At 38.5% G+C, this 18,460-nt stretch overlaps 1 protein-coding gene across 1 annotated transcript in view; it reads right to left on the bottom strand.

Moving 5' to 3' along the window:
* vegfc (vascular endothelial growth factor c) overlaps positions 1-18,460 on the bottom strand; it is a 59,777-nt gene that overhangs the window by 27,887 nt on the left and 13,430 nt on the right. Inside the window, exons 2-4 of the mRNA XM_073842918.1 lie at positions 15,035-15,245; positions 14,604-14,794; positions 9,907-10,046 (exon numbers count right to left, since the gene is read on the bottom strand). Coding sequence (XP_073699019.1) covers positions 9,907-10,046; positions 14,604-14,794; positions 15,035-15,245 — 542 coding nt within the window. The remainder of the gene's footprint in view (positions 1-9,906; positions 10,047-14,603; positions 14,795-15,034; positions 15,246-18,460) is intronic.

Genomic DNA, 18,460 nt, shown 5'->3' with positions numbered 1-18,460 from the left:
CACTGAGAGACTCGTGGCTTGCATTTTAGCATTTAACATTTGACATGCAAACACGTTTGATTAATAATTAAAGGGTTAGTTCGGCCAAAAATGAAAATTCTGTCATCAATCAGTCTCCCTCTTGCCATTTCAAACGATTAATACTTATGTTTATCTCATACACAGAGCACATCTGATAAGGTAATAGAAGATGAAACATGCTTACTTGATGCCAGAGAACCAATTGTGTTTTTTCTCAAGTCAAGCAAATACCTTATTTGATGTGCTCTATATAGTGATCTATATATGTGCACTAATCAATGTTTTTATGTGAATAATCACCTTATATATTAACCATATAAATGACTGCGTCTCTTAAGAAGACTTAAGAAGCTTAAAGAGATTCTATCATTAATTACTCACCGCCAAATGTCGTTCATCTTTGGAAGACAAATTAAGATATTTTTATGAATACAAGAGCTTTCTGACCTTGCATGGACAGTAACACAACTGGCACTTTCAAAGCCCAGAAAGGTTTAACCGTAATGTTATAAAGCTACGAGAATACTTTTTTGTGCACAAAGAAAACAAAAATAACAACTTTATTCAATTTCTTCTCCTTTGTGTCAGTATTTGACACATGTTCATGAGAGTACCACGACACATTGTGTGTGGTGCTGCTGACACAGGAGCCGTCCCTCTCTGTCAAAATCTTCAGACATGTTTAGGAAGACTGTTTTATGTACAACGTCCATCTTCTTCTGCTTGTAAACAAGGTGCAGCGCATCCTGGTACTACATTAGAATGCCGGCTCCTGCGTCAGCAGCACTACACGATTGCATTGTGGTACTCTCATGAACACACGTCGACCAACACAGAAAAGAAGAAATTGTTGAATAAAGTTGTTATTTTCTACCTGGTCTCATGGTGAAAACGTACCTTTGGGAACTTTTTAGCAAGACTTGAAGTACGTGCAGTTTCCAACAGAAATGAACACTAGAGACGGTAGGGTTGTGCCGATAGACGATAGTATCTAGTATCGACGATAGTTAGAGATATCGCCAGTTGCTGATGCCTTTGACGATAGCAAGACGATTATTATTATTATTATCCGTCAAAAAGGCGCCTAACTTTAGCGATGCAGTGCAGAGAGTCGGTTCTAGGATGCTTCAGAAACTTGCTGTGGTATAAACACACGCATAGAGTGGCCACGTCGCCTTAACGCGCCGCATGGGGAAGAGATTTATTCATCATACAGTGTAGACAGATAAACTGATTATAACGGGAGTGTTTTTTAAAGTGCACCTCGCACTAGACTAGGCTACACTAGTTCGTGATGAAGTTCTTTGATAATGTAAATGTTCTTTGCTTGTTATTTGTAGCTGCTTTTTAAGATGATGTAAGGATTATATTATCCAGCATTGCACAGTCATTAGGATAAAGGTAGTAAAATGTGGTTTAGGCTGAATTAAATCCGATATATCAGAATCCGTCTGTATATAGGAAACATAAACGTTCACCTCAGTAACATCTATATGCGTTAATTAGAATTACGATGCGATAAAATCGCGCTAAACAAACGCACGTGAATTACACGGGCACCGTTTTTCCTCATTCTATATGAACTGAACTACAACATGAACTGATGACAACAATCAGACATACAGCGGTAACATTATTGCAATATGACGGGTATAGAAGGATACATTCATTTACATTCAGGCACGCACATTTACCACTCACTGAAGCAGAGAATGAAACCGAAAGTGAACTTGAACTTCTCCTCCAAAACTACAGTCAGCGCTCTGTACATGCACAACTTAGTCACATGCCCAATAACAAGACTACCCTTACAAAACGAATAATGATTTTAGTACATAGAGATTATTAAATAAATTAGCATGATATTATCGTGTATCAGCGATCTCACAGGCTGACGATAGGACGATATAAAAATTGAGCATATCGCCCAACACTAAGAGACGGTAAAACAGCAAGCAGTCATACTTGTTTTTGTACACAGTAATGATTACAGCTCCATGTTTCATTTTCCAGACATAACAAGCTTGCGCAAGGAATTGGACTTAGGATGCGGAATCCCTGGGTACAAATCCAGTCAAAAACATGACTCACGATGAAAAGGCTGAAAGATGAGATATTGAAAAACAAGCTAAAACGGCATGCTTGCGATTGCGTTTTTACGTCACATTCACTTTTGTTCATACTATCGGGTAGGTTTAGGTTTAGTGCAAATGGTATTTTAAAAAGTCATGGAGCATTAGAGTTATAGCGCCACTAAATGGAAATTTCAAGTCAGAACTGTGATAATACAAACAAAACCACCGTCACATAAAACGTACCTCGTGTACATTCATCTGTTACGGAAAAAAAATCTTTTAGCGCCACCCAGTGGACATTTCACATTGAATATGTCACGAAGCATACATGGCGCTACATATTTTACATCTCGCAAAAAAGTTCCATCAACATCAAGAGACCAAGTTGGTTATTTTTGTTTTGTTTGCGCACAAAAGGTATTCTCGTATCTTCATAAAATTAAGGTTGAACCACGGATCTCACATTTCAACAATGTACTTACTACCTTTCTGGGCCTTTAAAGAGTTACTCCACCCCGAAATGAAAATGCTGTCATTAATCACTAACCCCTATGTTGTTCCAAACTCCTAAAAGCTTTGTCTTCGGAACACAATTTAAAGGGATAGTTCACCCAAAAATTAAAATTTGATGTTTATCTGCTTACCCCCAATGCATCCAAGATGTAGGTGACTTTGTTTCCTCAGAAAAACACAAACGAAGATTTTTAATGAAAACCGGTGTTGTCTGCCAGCCTTATCATGGACTTGGATGGGCACCAAACCTCTAAAAGTAAACAAAAACATGCACAGACAAATCCAAATTACACCCTGCGGCTCGTGACGATACATTGATGTCCTAAGACACGAAACGATCGGTTTTTGTGAGAAACTGAACAGTATTTATATAATTTTTTGCCTTTGATACACAGCCACGTCCATCTCTCCTGAGCACAAGTTTGGCATCAGTCACGTCACATGTGCACGCGCTCTGTCGTAGAATACGCAAACGCCGGAAGCGATCTGTCGCATGAATACGACACTCATTGTTTCCACAGTGCACAGAGATTGTGGGTATAGCGGCTATTCAAAATGTTAATTACTTGCGCGTATCCTGATTGTTTAAACCGATTTAAAGCTAAAAGATTACGTTTGCTTGCACAAAATCATCCGGGACTTTTCACTGATTTCCCCTTACGGCGTTTGCGTATACTACGCCAGAAGTGCGTGCACATGTGACGTGACTGATGCCAAACTCGTGCTCATGACAGATGGACGTGGCTGTGTATCAAAGGTAAAAAATTATATAAATACTGTTCAGTTTCTCATAAAAACCGATCGTTTCTTGTGTTAAGACATCAATGTATCATCACGAGCCGCAGGGTGGAATTTGGATTTGTCTGTGCATGTTTTTGTTTACTTTTAAAGGTTTGGTGCCCATCCACATCCATGATAAGGCTGGCAGACTGCACCGGTTTTCATTAGAATTCTTCGTTTGTGTTTTTCTGAGGAAACAAAGTCACCTACATCTTGGATGCATTGGGGGTAAGCAGATAAACATCAAATTTTCATTTTTGGGTGAACTATCCCTTTAAGATATTTTGGATGAAAACCGGGATTGTGGCCGTCCCATTGACTTTGAAGTAAATAAAACTGGCAAGGCCAAGAAAATATGAAAGACGTTGTCAAAATAGTCCTGCCATCACTGGTTCAACCATTATTTTATGAAAACAAAAAATAATGACTTTTTTGACTGCGTCACCATAGCGGCATTTTGGAGAGAATCCCTTGGACACAAACAGTGTCAGTGTTCTCTGTCAGCTGCGTCACGCGGATACGTAGAAATATCCATAGAAAACGTATCACTGTGTTGCAGCTGACACAGAACATGGTACATTGTTTGCATCCAGGGGATACTCTCCAAACAGTGGCGATTTCTTTAAGACTGCAAGGGAAGCTCAGCTTCCCCTATAATGTCACAAAATTAATGGTCAAATTATGTACTATTGTATTAACATTTTATTGACTAAAAATGCGTTAGAAAACGTTCATCTCAAAGACGAATTCGTTCAGAATCAGTTAGATATAGCAGGTCGGCTGACTTGATTTTCTTCTCATACATTCCCGTAGCGTCACAGTGCATTTCCCCATTGAAGCCCAGCGTCCATTGACTTCAATGGGGCTGCTTTGAACGTTTTTTTTCAGTGCTTTGAAACTAGACGGTCATTGGATAAACGCTGCGATTATGTCCCGCCCACGGACGCTCAGCGTCTCTGGGGGTGAATGAGGAGTGGGCTGGCCTGGACGCTGAGCTTCTGCGTGATGATTGGAGGGTCTGTCGAAAGATTGCATCTCCTTTTGACTGACAGCGATTTTGTCCTATAAGGAATCGCTGAAGCTATTCGTTCGCGCTCTCTGCGCTCACAGTCCCATCGTGGATTTCTCAAGTTCAGTCGAAATAAAAACTGCTGCAACCTATTTCTTTATATTTGCTTGGCGAAATTGCTTGATTTTCATCATACATTTCACACAATTATACACCACATTCCTTGTTTCACTTTTACAGAGTTTAATATTTTTTTTAGATCATTCATTCATATGAAACTGCACACGAAAAGTCACTGGAAAAGACGCCTAGTTGGTACGACAGGGTCACAGATCATTTTCTTGAAAAGGAACGTAGGGCAGAATTTACTTTTAAATAAATAGACAATTTTATGATGTAGACCGAAAATGAGCTTCCCCTATTTGACAGACCAGTAGCCGCCACTGTCTCCAAAATGGTGCTATGGTGACACGGAGGAGACGAATTGTTGAATAAAGTTGTTATTTTTGTTTTCTTTGTGTACAAAAAGTATTCTCGTAGCTTCGTAAAAGTATGGTTGAACCACTGATGGCAGATGGACTATTTTGACGATGTCTTTCGTACTTTTCTGGGCCTTAACAGTGTTATTTACTTGGCAGTCAATGGGACAGTCACAAAGCTCATCCAGAATATCCTAAATTGAAGACAAATGAAGTTTTTACGGGTTTGAAACAACATGGGGCTAAGTGATTAATGACAAAATTTTCATTTTGGGGTGGAGTAACCCTTGTGTCTAAGGTCTTACGGGTTTGGAACAACATGAGGGTGAGTAATTAATGACAAAATGTTTATTTTTGGGTTAACTAACTCTTTAACTCTTTGATTTATGCAAGCACAGTACAGCACCAAATATAAAATGTAAATGACTCACCAACATCAAAAGACATCAAGCAAATGTTACTTAGTTCACATTTCATTACTGACGTAACACCTCTGCTGTTCCATCTGACAGGGAGTGTTTTGGTAAACAACGTAATGTCAAATGTTGAACAGCATCATCGTACTGTATGTGTAAAAGGCAAATTTCCGAAGTGTGTCAGCCTCTTTGCCTTTCCCAACATGGCCAACATATCTGTGACGTTTTCCCTCCTGTTTGCAAACAGATCTCTGAGCAATGGAGCAACAAACTGGCTTCCATTGCCACACATGTGGGATCGATAGGTTTCCTCAACACAGAAAGAGCAGCCGCTGTTTTCGCACACAAAGCGTGCATTATTAACAAGTCTTTTTCACTCCTTTTCTTTCCTTGCTCACTGCGTGTGCCAATGAGTCACTGTTTAGCACAGCGACTTCTGTCACGAACAGGCGAATGGGCTAATACTTTGTTCTGTTAGAGGATAAAATGGTAAACATTTGCACAAAGTATGTGAGGGAACAACGCAGGGTTGAAAACAGGGGCTGTGCTTCATTCTAAAAAGTATTGAAAGATGAAAAACAGACTGTATTTTGCAACTCATTTTGGTTTCTGCAGTCAACACCTTTAATGTTTATGCAAAAGTGCAATAGAGGTTGAGCTACATCATGCAAAAAAAAAAAAAATGCAAAAATATGACACCAAAGCATAGCCATCCTAATAACTGCAATATATCACAACCTCCAGTGATTTATTGCTTTTGTACAGTGTTAAGTCATCACAAAAACAAAACAAAGTGATGGTTTAGTACCATTTCAATGGAATTCACATTTCATGGTCTGAAACAGATATTCCTAATGTCTAGGGAGCAATCTTAGGTTACTGTTTGGGGAACGAATTATGATTTATGTCCCAACTAATACTCTGACATCAAAAATTTCTAAAAAAAAAAAAAAAAAAAAAAAAAAAGGGTGCATGGATCCTTTGCATTAGAAAATGTATCCTTTGCAAGCAGAACCATAACCAATAATGAATATAAATTAATATAGTAACACAGAGCTAAATACCAGATATTATGCAGCTAATAATACAAGAAGAAAACATTAAGTTCACTTTGTAAATATTCAGTATTCATTGAACAGATTGTAATCAATCTTTCAGAAAAATCTTAAAAACTACAACCTTCATTTTAGTTTTTAAGCTGTTGATACCTGGCATAAGAAACATTTACTTAATAATTATTAGAAATCTCATTACAACAGCAGTCAAATATCCATGTAATGCCTAACTGTTCAGTTCATGTATATAAATATTTATGTAAATATATTCATTTCATGACAATATAAATGAAAAGTACATTAGATAAAGATAATATTTAAACATTACATAATATAGAAAGTCTAAACATGCTAAGTTGCATTATGGAAAACTTCAGCTCAGCTGAACTTTTAAGCTGATGCAGGAAGAAATTTGAAGATAGTTTTACTGTTGATTTATCTTCTTTCTCAGTTCACATTTCTTGCCATGTGTCTACGCTCTGCTATATGCTCCTCTCTCATTAAAATGACACCTCTATCTCTCACTGTGGCAGCAAGGGAAGGGGCAGATGTATCAGAAATAAAGAAATTGGGTTTGGGACTAGAGAAAAAAAAAGTATGTTTAGGCTTATAACTTTCTGTCTGTCATTATTTCTCTGGTGGCTCAAATGCATGGCCATCAGTGTTGCTCTGTGTATCAAAATAAGCATTTCAATACACTGAAGCAGATACAGTTTGCTCCACAGTGGGGAAAAAGTAGTTTAAGTTAAGTTTTTGCAAGCAATACACACTCTCTAAGCCTGCAGAACTACATTACATCCTATATATTCAACCAAAATGGTCAACTCCAGGTGACCCTGGGCCACAAAACTAGTTATCAGTTATCACAAAATCAGCTTTCCACTGATATATGGTTTATGATAAGAGAATATTTGGCAACTATTTGAAAATCTGGAATCCAGGTTTTTTTTTTTTTGTTGTTGTTGTTGTTGAGAAAATCACCTTTTAAAGTTGTCTAAATGAAGTTCTTAGCAATGCATATTAGTAATCAAAAATTGAACTTTGATATATTTATGGTAGGAAATTTACAAAACATCTTCATGGAACATGATCTTTACTTAGTATCCTAATGATTTTGGCATAAAAGAAAAATAGATAATTTTGACCCAAAATTGCTACAAATATACCTGTGCTTCTTAAGACTGGTTTTGTGGTTCAGGGTCACATATTAATTTTTCCTAAATCAAAAATACCTAGAATCAATCCCAACGATTGCGTACTTCCAGCTTTGACAGTTAAATACCACCAGCCAAAATTAATTAACAAAAATCATTTGATTGTCTATTATAAACAACATAAATATAGGCTTTCTGCATCAGGCCACCAAAAAAATACATGTGCTTTGTAGCTCACTTGTCGGTGCTGATTAGTTAATCAAGTCTGCACACTGCATGGTAAGTTCATTAAGATTCCCTACTGGGATTTTCCTGCCTGACAAAATTCCTACAACAACAGATGAACAGGAAGTTCTCTGTCAGCACTAACAATGGGTGGCCACACCACACCACCAATATGAAAATCAATTTGATGAGCTACTGTACGTCATTGGGTGTGCAACTACATCCAAAATACACACATCAGTGTAGCCACATATCCGCTGTTGAGATGCTACAGACGGCCAAAACAAACAGGGTGTACAGTAAAGTCAATATCTTGAATGTCTTGATGTGATAGTTTATCTCATATAGGTTAGCCTATCATCAGTTTCTCCAACTGCTTGAGAGTTAGTTTTAACACTTCAGCACTTACTTTGTTCGAGATTTCTGTGAAGGGTGAGTAAAACTTGTTAGGAAACTGTTGTTCTGTTCCAAAACATAGTGAAATGTGCAAAATGTTGATTATTTTACCAAAATAAGATAAGTTATTTTGTATTTGACCTGACCTTTACTGAGCTGAATAAGATATTTAACTTAAAAGATGTTTACACATAGTCTACAAGAGAAAATAATGGTTGAATTTTAAAAAAATTACCCCGTTCAAAAGTTTACATACACTTGATTCTTAATACTGTGTTGTTACCTGAATGTTTTTTTTTTTTTTGTTTAGTGATAGTTGTTCATGAGTCTCCTGTTTGTCCTGAACGTTTGTTAAACTGCCTGCTGTTCTTCTGAAAAATCCTTCAGGTCCCACAAGTTCTTTGGTTTTTCAGTATTTTTGTGTATTTGAACCCTTTCCAACAATGACTGTATGATTTTGAGATCCATCTTTTCACACTGAGGACAACTGAGAGACTCATATGCATCTATTACAGAAGGTTCAAACGCTCACTGATGCTCCAGATAGAAAAATTATGCATTAAGAGCCGGGGGTGTAAACTTTTGAACAGAATGAATATTTATACATTTTTCTTATTTTGCCCAAATATATGTATATTTTTCAATCAGTACTTCCCTTCAGAAGCTACAAAAGATAGTTACATGTTTCCCAGAAGACAAAATATGTTAAATTTACCCTGATCTTCAAACTCAAACTGTTTTCACTCCCAGTTCTTAATGCATCGTTTTCCCCTCTGGAGCATCAGTGAGCATTTGAACCTTCTGTAATAGTCCCTCAGTTGTACTCGGTGTAAAAAAGATGGATCTCAAAATCCTACAGTCATTGCTGGAAAGAGTTCAAATACACAAGGATTTTTCTGAAGAACAGCGGGCAGTTTAACTGCTCAGGGCAAACAAGGGATTCACGACTATCCCTAAACAAACAAACAAACAAACAAAAACTAACTTTGGCTCATTCAGGTAACAACACAGTATTAAGAATCAAGTGTATGGAAACTTTTGAACGGGGTCATTTTTATAAATTCAACTATTATTTTCTATTGTGGATTATATGTAAACATCTTTTATGTGAAATATCTTATTCAGTTCAGTACAAAATAAAAAATAACATTAGTTTTGTAGGATTCCTCTTATTTTGGTCAAATAATTACACATTTAGCTGATTCTGCAATGAATATGTAAACTTTTGACCTCAACTGTAAATAAACTTTTTAATTCTGCGCAACTTACACAGAACTTACTTTCAAACCAAGCAGTTTTTTGTTGGTCAATACTTTCTGTTGCGAAATCTGTGTGGGGAAATCTTTCACCCTCAATTGAAATCTTGTGGATTCCTATTGAAATGGATACATTTTGAGAAAATTTGACGATCAATGGTTAATGTTACTGCACCTTTAGCGATATTCTAACTTTGTCTAGTTTCTTGTGTGGTGTGCAATGTTAACCACCATGTTCACACCAAACATGAGCGGTGGGGCTCCACGTGACACACTACGTGTTTGCGCTACTTCCGACAACAGTACAAATGGATTTGGAACAGTTAGACAGCATCAAGCTGTTTTGGCACGATACAATATGACAGTTACACGGTGTTAGCCTACACTGATATTCTATTCTAACCTCTCAAACATTCAAAGCAACAGAGAAATGAGACAATAGTAAACACATTAAAACCTTCATCAAAAATCATAATCACACTTAAAAAATAGCACTTAGGGAGAAAAGGAGGAGTGTGAACACTTACTCTGGTAAGGCCCTTCGAATAATTGAGTGCTGCTGTCGGTACAAATCCTGTTTTGACAAGCAGCTGCAGGAAGTGTGGTTGGCGAAGCTTATGGTGACTGGCTTGGCCCCATACTTCATAGGAACTGTGATTTCGAACAACTGCAGAATAAAAATGGAAGAAAGGTCAATGAAATCAAACTTGAGGTAAGATGTGAGACTGCATAAAGGGTTACTTAAACTTTAAGGAGTTTGCTGGATGTCAATATGAATTGTGGGCAGTCAATTATATCTAAATCAAGATTAGTGAATGGATTTATGTCTAAAGGCATTGTGCAACTGTGATTGCACAGAGACGTTCTGCGAAATCAGTGTACAGAAACAACCACAACTACAGTCTGATCAAACAAACTGGTAAGGGGAAATGGGTAATGAGGAACTCGTGCAAGATAATTTGCAAGGCAGGCAAATACTGTTAGACCAATAAATCAAAACTTCCTCCTGCTATGGGGAAACATTCCAAGGAATTTATGTTGAATGTGCAGTTATAAGGGGTAGTAGTAACGGGAATGTGCTCCTATAATGGCTAGCTACATATAGTTTTATTTCTGTGTTTTATAAAGTACTGTGTATATCATAAATGACAATGAGGATCATTGTTGATTTTTTTTTATGAATATGATTTTTTAACGGCCTGTTAGATTGAGAGCACATTAGGAATGAAGTTGTGCTTTCAAAGAACAACTATTCCTAAAAGCACAATGGTTTCTGACTGATCTATGTGATTCGATGAATTCCTTAAAAGGAAAGTTTACCCAGAAATGGAAATTCTGTCATACATTTACATTTGTCGCTCCAAATGCATAGACTTTATTTCTTATGTGGAATGCGCTTTCAAAAAAGGACATAAATGCACCATAAAATGGCTCCATATGAATTGTGGCCATATTCCAAGTGTTCCGATGCCAAACGGCATCAGAAATTCACTGACAAACTTTCTCTTCAGCACTTTTAGCACGCTTTTATGGCAATACTGTATCTTTTTTTTTAAGTTTGAAGGCTACGGTTGACGTAATTGTAATTGCATGGAGAAGAACATGGAAAGAAAGTCACACAGGCTTGGAGCAACATCAGGCTGAGTCATAGATGACATAAATTTCATTTTTGGTCTCTATTGTCTTGTCTACTCATCATGCACTCTGTGCAGCGTCTTTAGTAGCTGCTATAGAAACCTAGATACTTCATATTGAGAACCAAGGCAGTAAATTCTTTTAGCAGGACAAACAAACAAACAAGTTTCCAAAACCTCTGGAATGCTAAACCTCCCACGTCAGCCCCTGTTAGATTAACAAACCACTCTCAAGACACACATAAATGAATTGTGTTTGATGAGAAAAAGAATTATGGGATGTTACAGTCTCTCCCTGACACCACTGGTTGGGTCACTTCACTCAGCAGAGTTTCCTCTCTACCTCTCCCTAATTCTATCCTTCTAACTGCACACCTACTTTACATTCTATAGACAACTGCTTTAGCACTGATAATATATCCAGACTGCATGGACAATACAAAGGCAGAGTGCAAATATAAGAAAAGGGCCGTTAACACATAAGATTAATCAAGAACAATGAAAAGATTAACAACCCATCTCTTCTCAGGATAGGGTCAAACTCTTGGGAAATACACACTCTTTCTCTTTGATGTTCGCTGTACTCTATAATTTAGTTATTAACTGCTTTTACCAGGACAAGGGATCCCAAAAGCTTCACTTGCTCACCCTGTAAATGTGTCAGCCCACCAGTCTTGATGATAAAAACACTTTACTGCAGTATTAACAGTCCTGAGTATTACGTAGGTGCAGGTGAAACAAGGGTCAGACGAAACCAGAAGTCCACTTTATATGTTTTCTTTCTCTCCGTAAGACTGATGACAAGCTAACAGGTTTACTTGTCACAGTTACTTCACAGATATAAGCTTGATATTTCACTCTTGTAGGCGTTTTTAAAGTCCATGTTGTCATTACTTAAATATCTCATTAACACTAATAGCATTATCGTGTTCGTCTGATGTATATTTTACTCTTGACCCAGTCATTTCGTCAATGAAACCTAAAGCTTGTAATTTCACAAATCTTACTAAGATATTTTGAAATATCTTCACATTGCATCTGCTGTTTAGGCTTTGTGCCCAGAATGGGAGTTTTTTACGTCTCTGGCGCAGTAGCGTGGACATGGAGACCTTGACCTGCACAGGCGGCTCAACTGGTGGGAGGGCGTCATGGTTTAAATCACAAGAGGAGAACCCATTGCCTGCTAAGGTCAGCCCACCCAAAATAAGTGGGCAATTAAAAGGACTTTTTGCAAATAATTCACAGCCATGACCTCCCAACCAAGCCCCTGCCTCATCCACAAGTCTCTAAATCAAAGCTTAACTGATCATCTGAGTTCTGTCTGGGAATAGGCTTTTTTAAAAACAAAAGCAGATGCTTTTATTCAAAGCAGTGATGGACATTTTGATTGAAGATCATTCAAGTTTACTATGTTATTATATAGAGGAATGGATTTATATGTAAGGTGTTAGTTAAGGGTATGCAGTGAAGCAATTACCTGTATATGTATCTGTATCTGAAGCAATGGAAAATAATCGGCATCTGTATTCAGATAGAACCAGATGTGAGCGTGGTTTAAACCAGAAGTGTGGTGAACCGAAGGCTACAGTGAGGAAAAAAATATTTGATCCCCTGATGATTTTGTACGTTTGCCCACTGACAAAGAAATGCTCAGTTTATAGTTTTAATGGTAGGTTTATTTGAACAGTGAGAGAATAATTTTTTTTTTGATTTGCATTTTAATGAGTGAAATATGTATGTATCCCCTTCGCAAAACATGACTTAGTACTTGGTGGCAAAACCCTTGTTGGCAATCACAGAGGTCAGACGTTTCTTGTAGTTGGCCACCAGGTTTGCACACATCTCAGGAGGGATTTTGTCCCACCCCTCTTTGCAGATCCTCTCCAAGTCATTAAGGTTTAGAGGCTGATGTTTGGCAACTTGAACCTTCAGTTCCCTCCACAGATTTCTCCACTGGCTAGGCCACTACAGGACCTTAATGCGCCACTCCTTTGTTGCCTCAGCCGTGTGTTTTGGGTCATCGTCATGCTGGAATACCCATCCACGACCCATTTTCAATGCCCTGGCTTCCAGGGTAGGAGGTTCTCACTCAATATTTAATGGTACATGGTCCCATCCATCGTCACTTTGATGCAGTGCAGTTGTCCAGAAAAACACCTTTAAAAGCATAATGTTTCCACCCCCATGTTTGACAGTGGGGATGGTGTTTTTGGGGTCATAAGCAGCTATTCCTCCTCCTCCAAACACGGCGAGTGAGGTTGATGCCAAAGAGCTCGATTTTGGTCTCATCTAACCACAACACTTTCACCCAGTTCTCCTCTGAATAATTCAGATCTTCATTGGCAAATGTCAGACAGGCCTGTACATGTGCTTTCTTGAGCAGAGGGACCTTCGGGTGCTGCAAGATTTCAGTCCTACACGGCGTAGTGTGTTACCAATTGTTTTCTTGGTGACTATGGTTCCAGCTGCCCTGAGATCATTGACAAGATCCTCCCGTGTAGTCCTGGGCTGATTCCTCACTGTTCTCATGATCATTGAAACTCCACGAGGTAAGATCTTGCATGGAGCCCCAGACCGAGGGAGATTGACAGTTATTTTGTGTTTCCTCCATTTGCAAATAATCGCACCAACTGTTGTCACCTCCTCACTAAGCTGTTTAGCGATGGTTTTGTAGCCAGTTCCAGCCTTGTGTAGGTCTACAGTCTTGTCTGTGATATCCTTGGTCAGCTCTTTGGTCTTGGCCAAGGTGGAGAGTTTGGAATCTGATTGATTGATTGCTTCTGTGGACAGGTGTCTTTTATACAGGTAACAAACTGAGATTAGGAGCACTCCCTTTAAGAGAGTTCTCCTAATCTCAGCTCATTACCTGTATAAAAGACACCTGGGAGCCAGAAATCTTGCTCATTGATAGGGGATTAAATACTTATTTCACTCATTAAAATGCAAATCAACTTATAACTTTTGAAATGCGATCTTTTCTTTGTCAGTGGGCAAACATACAAAATCAGCAGAGGATCAAATATGGTTTTCCTCATTGTACATCTACATTAATCTGGATACATTTGAAAACTCTTCATCCACACTAGCATTTTCCAAAAATGTCTTATCCACACTGAAATGTTGGAAAAAAGCTCACTGAGATGATACAGACGGAACAGACAAAGTTCTCACACCATTCTTTTAGCAGAATCTAATTTGTTATCATCTTTGCAGGACTGTGATATGAGGAGTGTAAAAAGTAACACATCTTTAGCAACAGTATGAAAGTGAATTGCACATATCAGGCACAATACCAGTATAAACGGGCATCAAATATGCATAATTTTTGAATACCTCTAATCTCACAGTCCATACTATAATGCAAAAACATGTTTTCAAATGTATCCACTTGGAAGAGTGTCTTCAGTTTTCACAGCACAAAAATGCCATCTCAGTGTGGATGAAAGGCCGAAACGTGATGGAAAATTGCTGTAAAATGAGTGGTGTTAAATGAAGCTTAAAAATTTGTCAATATGTATGTCAATACTGCTCACCCTTGGTTCACATGAACAGGTTTATGGACGTAGACGCAAGCTGAAAGCAGCACTCACCGTCTTGCTGATGTATGAAGTGCTCATGTTCTTGCACACTTGCTCCTCACTGTTACAGCAGCCCCCACATCTGTAGACAGACACGCAGGGTGGTTTATAGAAGGTGTTTGTAGCTGCCCCAAACTCTTTCCCCACATCTAAACAAACTTGGCGTGGCATGCACAGGGTGTTTCTCCACTCTGTCTGAATACCTGGAGGAAGCGCAGCAAGACAGGAAGAACAGACACATTAAAAGAGGCCAACAGTGAAATGCATGGATTTGTATTACACTGCAATTATCGCAGATCATGGTCCGACATATTCTTGGCATCCTCAAGAAACTTTGTCTCAGGATTGTCAAAAAGCATTAAAAAGTCTTGTCTCTAAGACAATAATGACATAAAAACACTGCCAGCACAGTCTGTGCCAGTCCTAAGTTAATAGTCACTCACTTGTAAAAATATCAAGATTGATGAAAGCAGCCGCATAGGAGGCCTCCTCCGACCTTGTTTCTGTGGAGCTGTGATCTCTGTGAGGTAAGCGCGATCCCATCTTGGAATGACACTTCAGCATGCTCCAGTAGCTGGGGTAAACTATCCTCATAAGTTCCTCCACACTACCCGCTGAACGCAACTGCTCCACCAGGTCTAGCTCTGAATGCTCCTAATAAGACAGAGAAATAGAATAAAACTGGGAAAATGCAGCCTGACAGCTAAACCAGAGTAACACTTAAAGGATTAGTTCACTTAAGGTTCTTGAGGAAAACTTTCCAGGATTTTTCTCCATATTGTGGATTTAATTGGGGATCAAAAGGTTGAATGTCCAATTTGCAGTTTCAATGCAGCTTCAAACACGATCCCTGCCAAAGAATAAAAAGTAAAAATGTATATACTTTTTAACCCCAAATGCTCATCTTGCACTAGCTCTGCGATGTTTGTCCAAGTCTTCACACATTACATAATCAAATTGGAAAGGTCATGTGTGGTTAGTTCTTCGTCTGTGTACTTCGGTTCAAAATAGTACGGTGAAAAACTTATACTTAACTTATTTTCTTCTCCATCCTCAAAATCGTCTGACATTGTTTTACCTTTTTTGTAAAGGGCATTTGACTTTGCATGTTTGCTTTGTAAACACTGGGTCGGTATTTCTGCCTAATCGTGGACGAGCATTTGTGGTTAAAAAGTGTAGAAATGTATATTTTTTTAGAAAAAGACCAATGATTTTGTTAGATAAGACTCTTTTACCTTGGCTTGGATTGCGTAGAGCCTTTTGAAGCTACATGAAAACTGCAATTCAACTGATTCAAACTTCAACCCACTGATTTCCATTGCAGTCCACTATATGGAGAAAATCCAGACATGTTTTTCTCAAAAACCTTAATTTCTCTTCAACTGAAGTGAGAAAAACATGAACATTTTGAATGGCATGGGGGAATGTAAATTATCAGGAAATTTTTATTCAGGAGTGAACTTATGCTTTAAAGGGATTTCTCAGCCAAAAATACATGTTCCAAAGAAGAAAGAAAGTCCGTTTTGGAATGGCATGAGGGTGACTAAATGATGACAGTAGTTAAATTTTTGGGTTAACTATCAGCAACACTAGAGTTAAAGTTACAGAAGAGAGTTAAACCAGAGCTAGACATAATGAAGAGCTGGAACAGAACTATGCCTTTCCAATACAACAATTAAGCTTAGCCATATTGGATAAATCCCAGAGTGACTAAGAGAAATATCAATTGTTTTTATTGCATGTTTCAATCTCTCATTGCCTTATAAAAGATGGTTTGGGACTTTACTCACAGAACCAATATTTGAAAATCTAATCAGCCATCATAAACACATGTGATTAACTTTTCCATTGTTTTATTATCACTAGACAGTTCCACTTAGGTTATGCCGTTTGCATCTCTGTTTGTACATATTCTCACCAGTTTTCTTACTAAATTTAAACAAAAACCTACAAAAGATTGATTTGACCATATACCAGTAGCATTTTGTGTTGTGTTTAATCAAGCTGACACTACAAAACACCATTTGCATATCAGATGGGGTGTTAAAATAAACAGCTGCATATTGTCAAATATAGGTAAAGGTTTTCCATATTATGAATGTGTGAACATGAGACGTGCAAGTAATGCCTTCATTAACTGAATGGTCAGACCTCAGTGGTCTCTCGTGACTCAGACAATTGACAGTATTGCTTACTCAGTAAGCCGATGGATGTGATCCAAGGTTGCGTGTACTGTAAATACGGAGCCACGTCTGTCTTCAGCAAAAGACAACCTAGCCCACGCAATCAAACCCCCCAAGTCTTGACCTCGCCGTAATCCGCAGGAGAATGAGAGTTTGTAAGAAGTGTGAAACACCAACGGCGTCTGAAAACAGCCCAAAGTCCCTGATGGAAAATGATACTGCTGTCTGGGACATTCCAGGAAACATGCCCAGTTTACCCACATGGCTGATCACGACTGTTGATAAAAAAGTGCACCCTCCCCCACTTGTGGAGGTGTTAAAAAAGTGAGAAAAACACTACTTGAATTGGACCACAACAAAATTCTGCATTCTTTAAGAAGGGCAGTTTGGTATTGGCCAGGCCTATATCACTTTTTGTTGTTAAAATCTCATTAGGCAGCTTACCAAGTTTACAGCAGAGAATTTATCTCAAATAGTAGGAAATAGCTTCTCTTACTCTTACGTTTTGTTGTAAAACCCATTATTTACATTAGGGCTGTCCCCGACTAAGAATTTTCATAGTCGAATCAGAATTTTCGAATCTTTCTATAGTCGACCGATAGTCGAATCATCTAGGCTTATGTGTGTGTGTGAATGGGATAGGAGGGACACGACACTATAGTCAGCAGGAGGGTAAAACAATTTTTATTTTATTTTACACACTGCACACAGCAACAACTTTTAATAAAGCGACCAAAACTGCCTGCCTGACTGCAAAACTGACAGACAAACTTATTTAGGTTTAAATAAAAAGACAGAACGCGCAAGGCGCACAGCACTGCCTTTTTTGCTAAGCAACGACCAAAACAGCTGTCCTGTCAGTCAAATCAAAGGATTATAGCGCGAACGCTCTAAAATCTAGTTTTTTGCTGTTGATTAAACTGTCATATTAGCAGAAACCCTAAATAATACAGCCCCTGGTTTCCCATGATAGACACCAAAGGTTTCTCCTCTATTTCTTGCAGTCTCCGGACTTTTTAAGCGACGGTAAACTTTCGAAGACCCGAAAGATTGGACAATGGGAAAGAACGCGAATAACGTTGGGCGTTTTTCCGCTCAGAGTTGATATTTTTTTTCAACTTCAGGCGCTCAGAGCGCTCCTGCAAAAACGCGAGGCGCCGGGGACGCATTAACGGAGCGCAGAACGCTCACTGCCAACAGAAAACCATTCAAAAGAGGCGCCTCCAACGGCAAAAACGCGTTCGGTGTGATCGCCGCCTAACTGCCGTCCTCATCTCATCATGGATCAGGGCAAGTGAAAATTAAATCTGTCACAGGGGTGGTTGGATTTGTTCACAAACACGTTAAAAATATTTATTGAACGCTTCTTTCTTTTCACTTTTGTTTTTACTGCATTATCATAATCTAAGGCTGTTTATAACTTAATATGTCCGTACAAAATCTAGTAGTTCTGTGTGCAGTTAGACATTGAGCACCCCTATATTGCCAAAATGGTGTGATGCTCGTTTCACCCGCGAAGATTCGACTGTGAGATCGGTGGTCGAATCAGGCTCCGCATATCGATGCATCGAATCTTCGACTATTCGGGGACAGCCCTAATTTACATACAGTAAAAAGTTTTGGCTGGAGAAATACAAGCAATGATTTTCTAGGCCTCCCTACTTATCTCCTTTTCAAAGGAGATCC

This window comes from Garra rufa, chromosome 6 (assembly GCF_049309525.1).
Source record: "Garra rufa chromosome 6, GarRuf1.0, whole genome shotgun sequence".
Classification (NCBI taxonomy): domain Eukaryota; kingdom Metazoa; phylum Chordata; class Actinopteri; order Cypriniformes; family Cyprinidae; genus Garra; species Garra rufa.
This window is presented reverse-complemented; position numbering and strand designations above follow the sequence as displayed.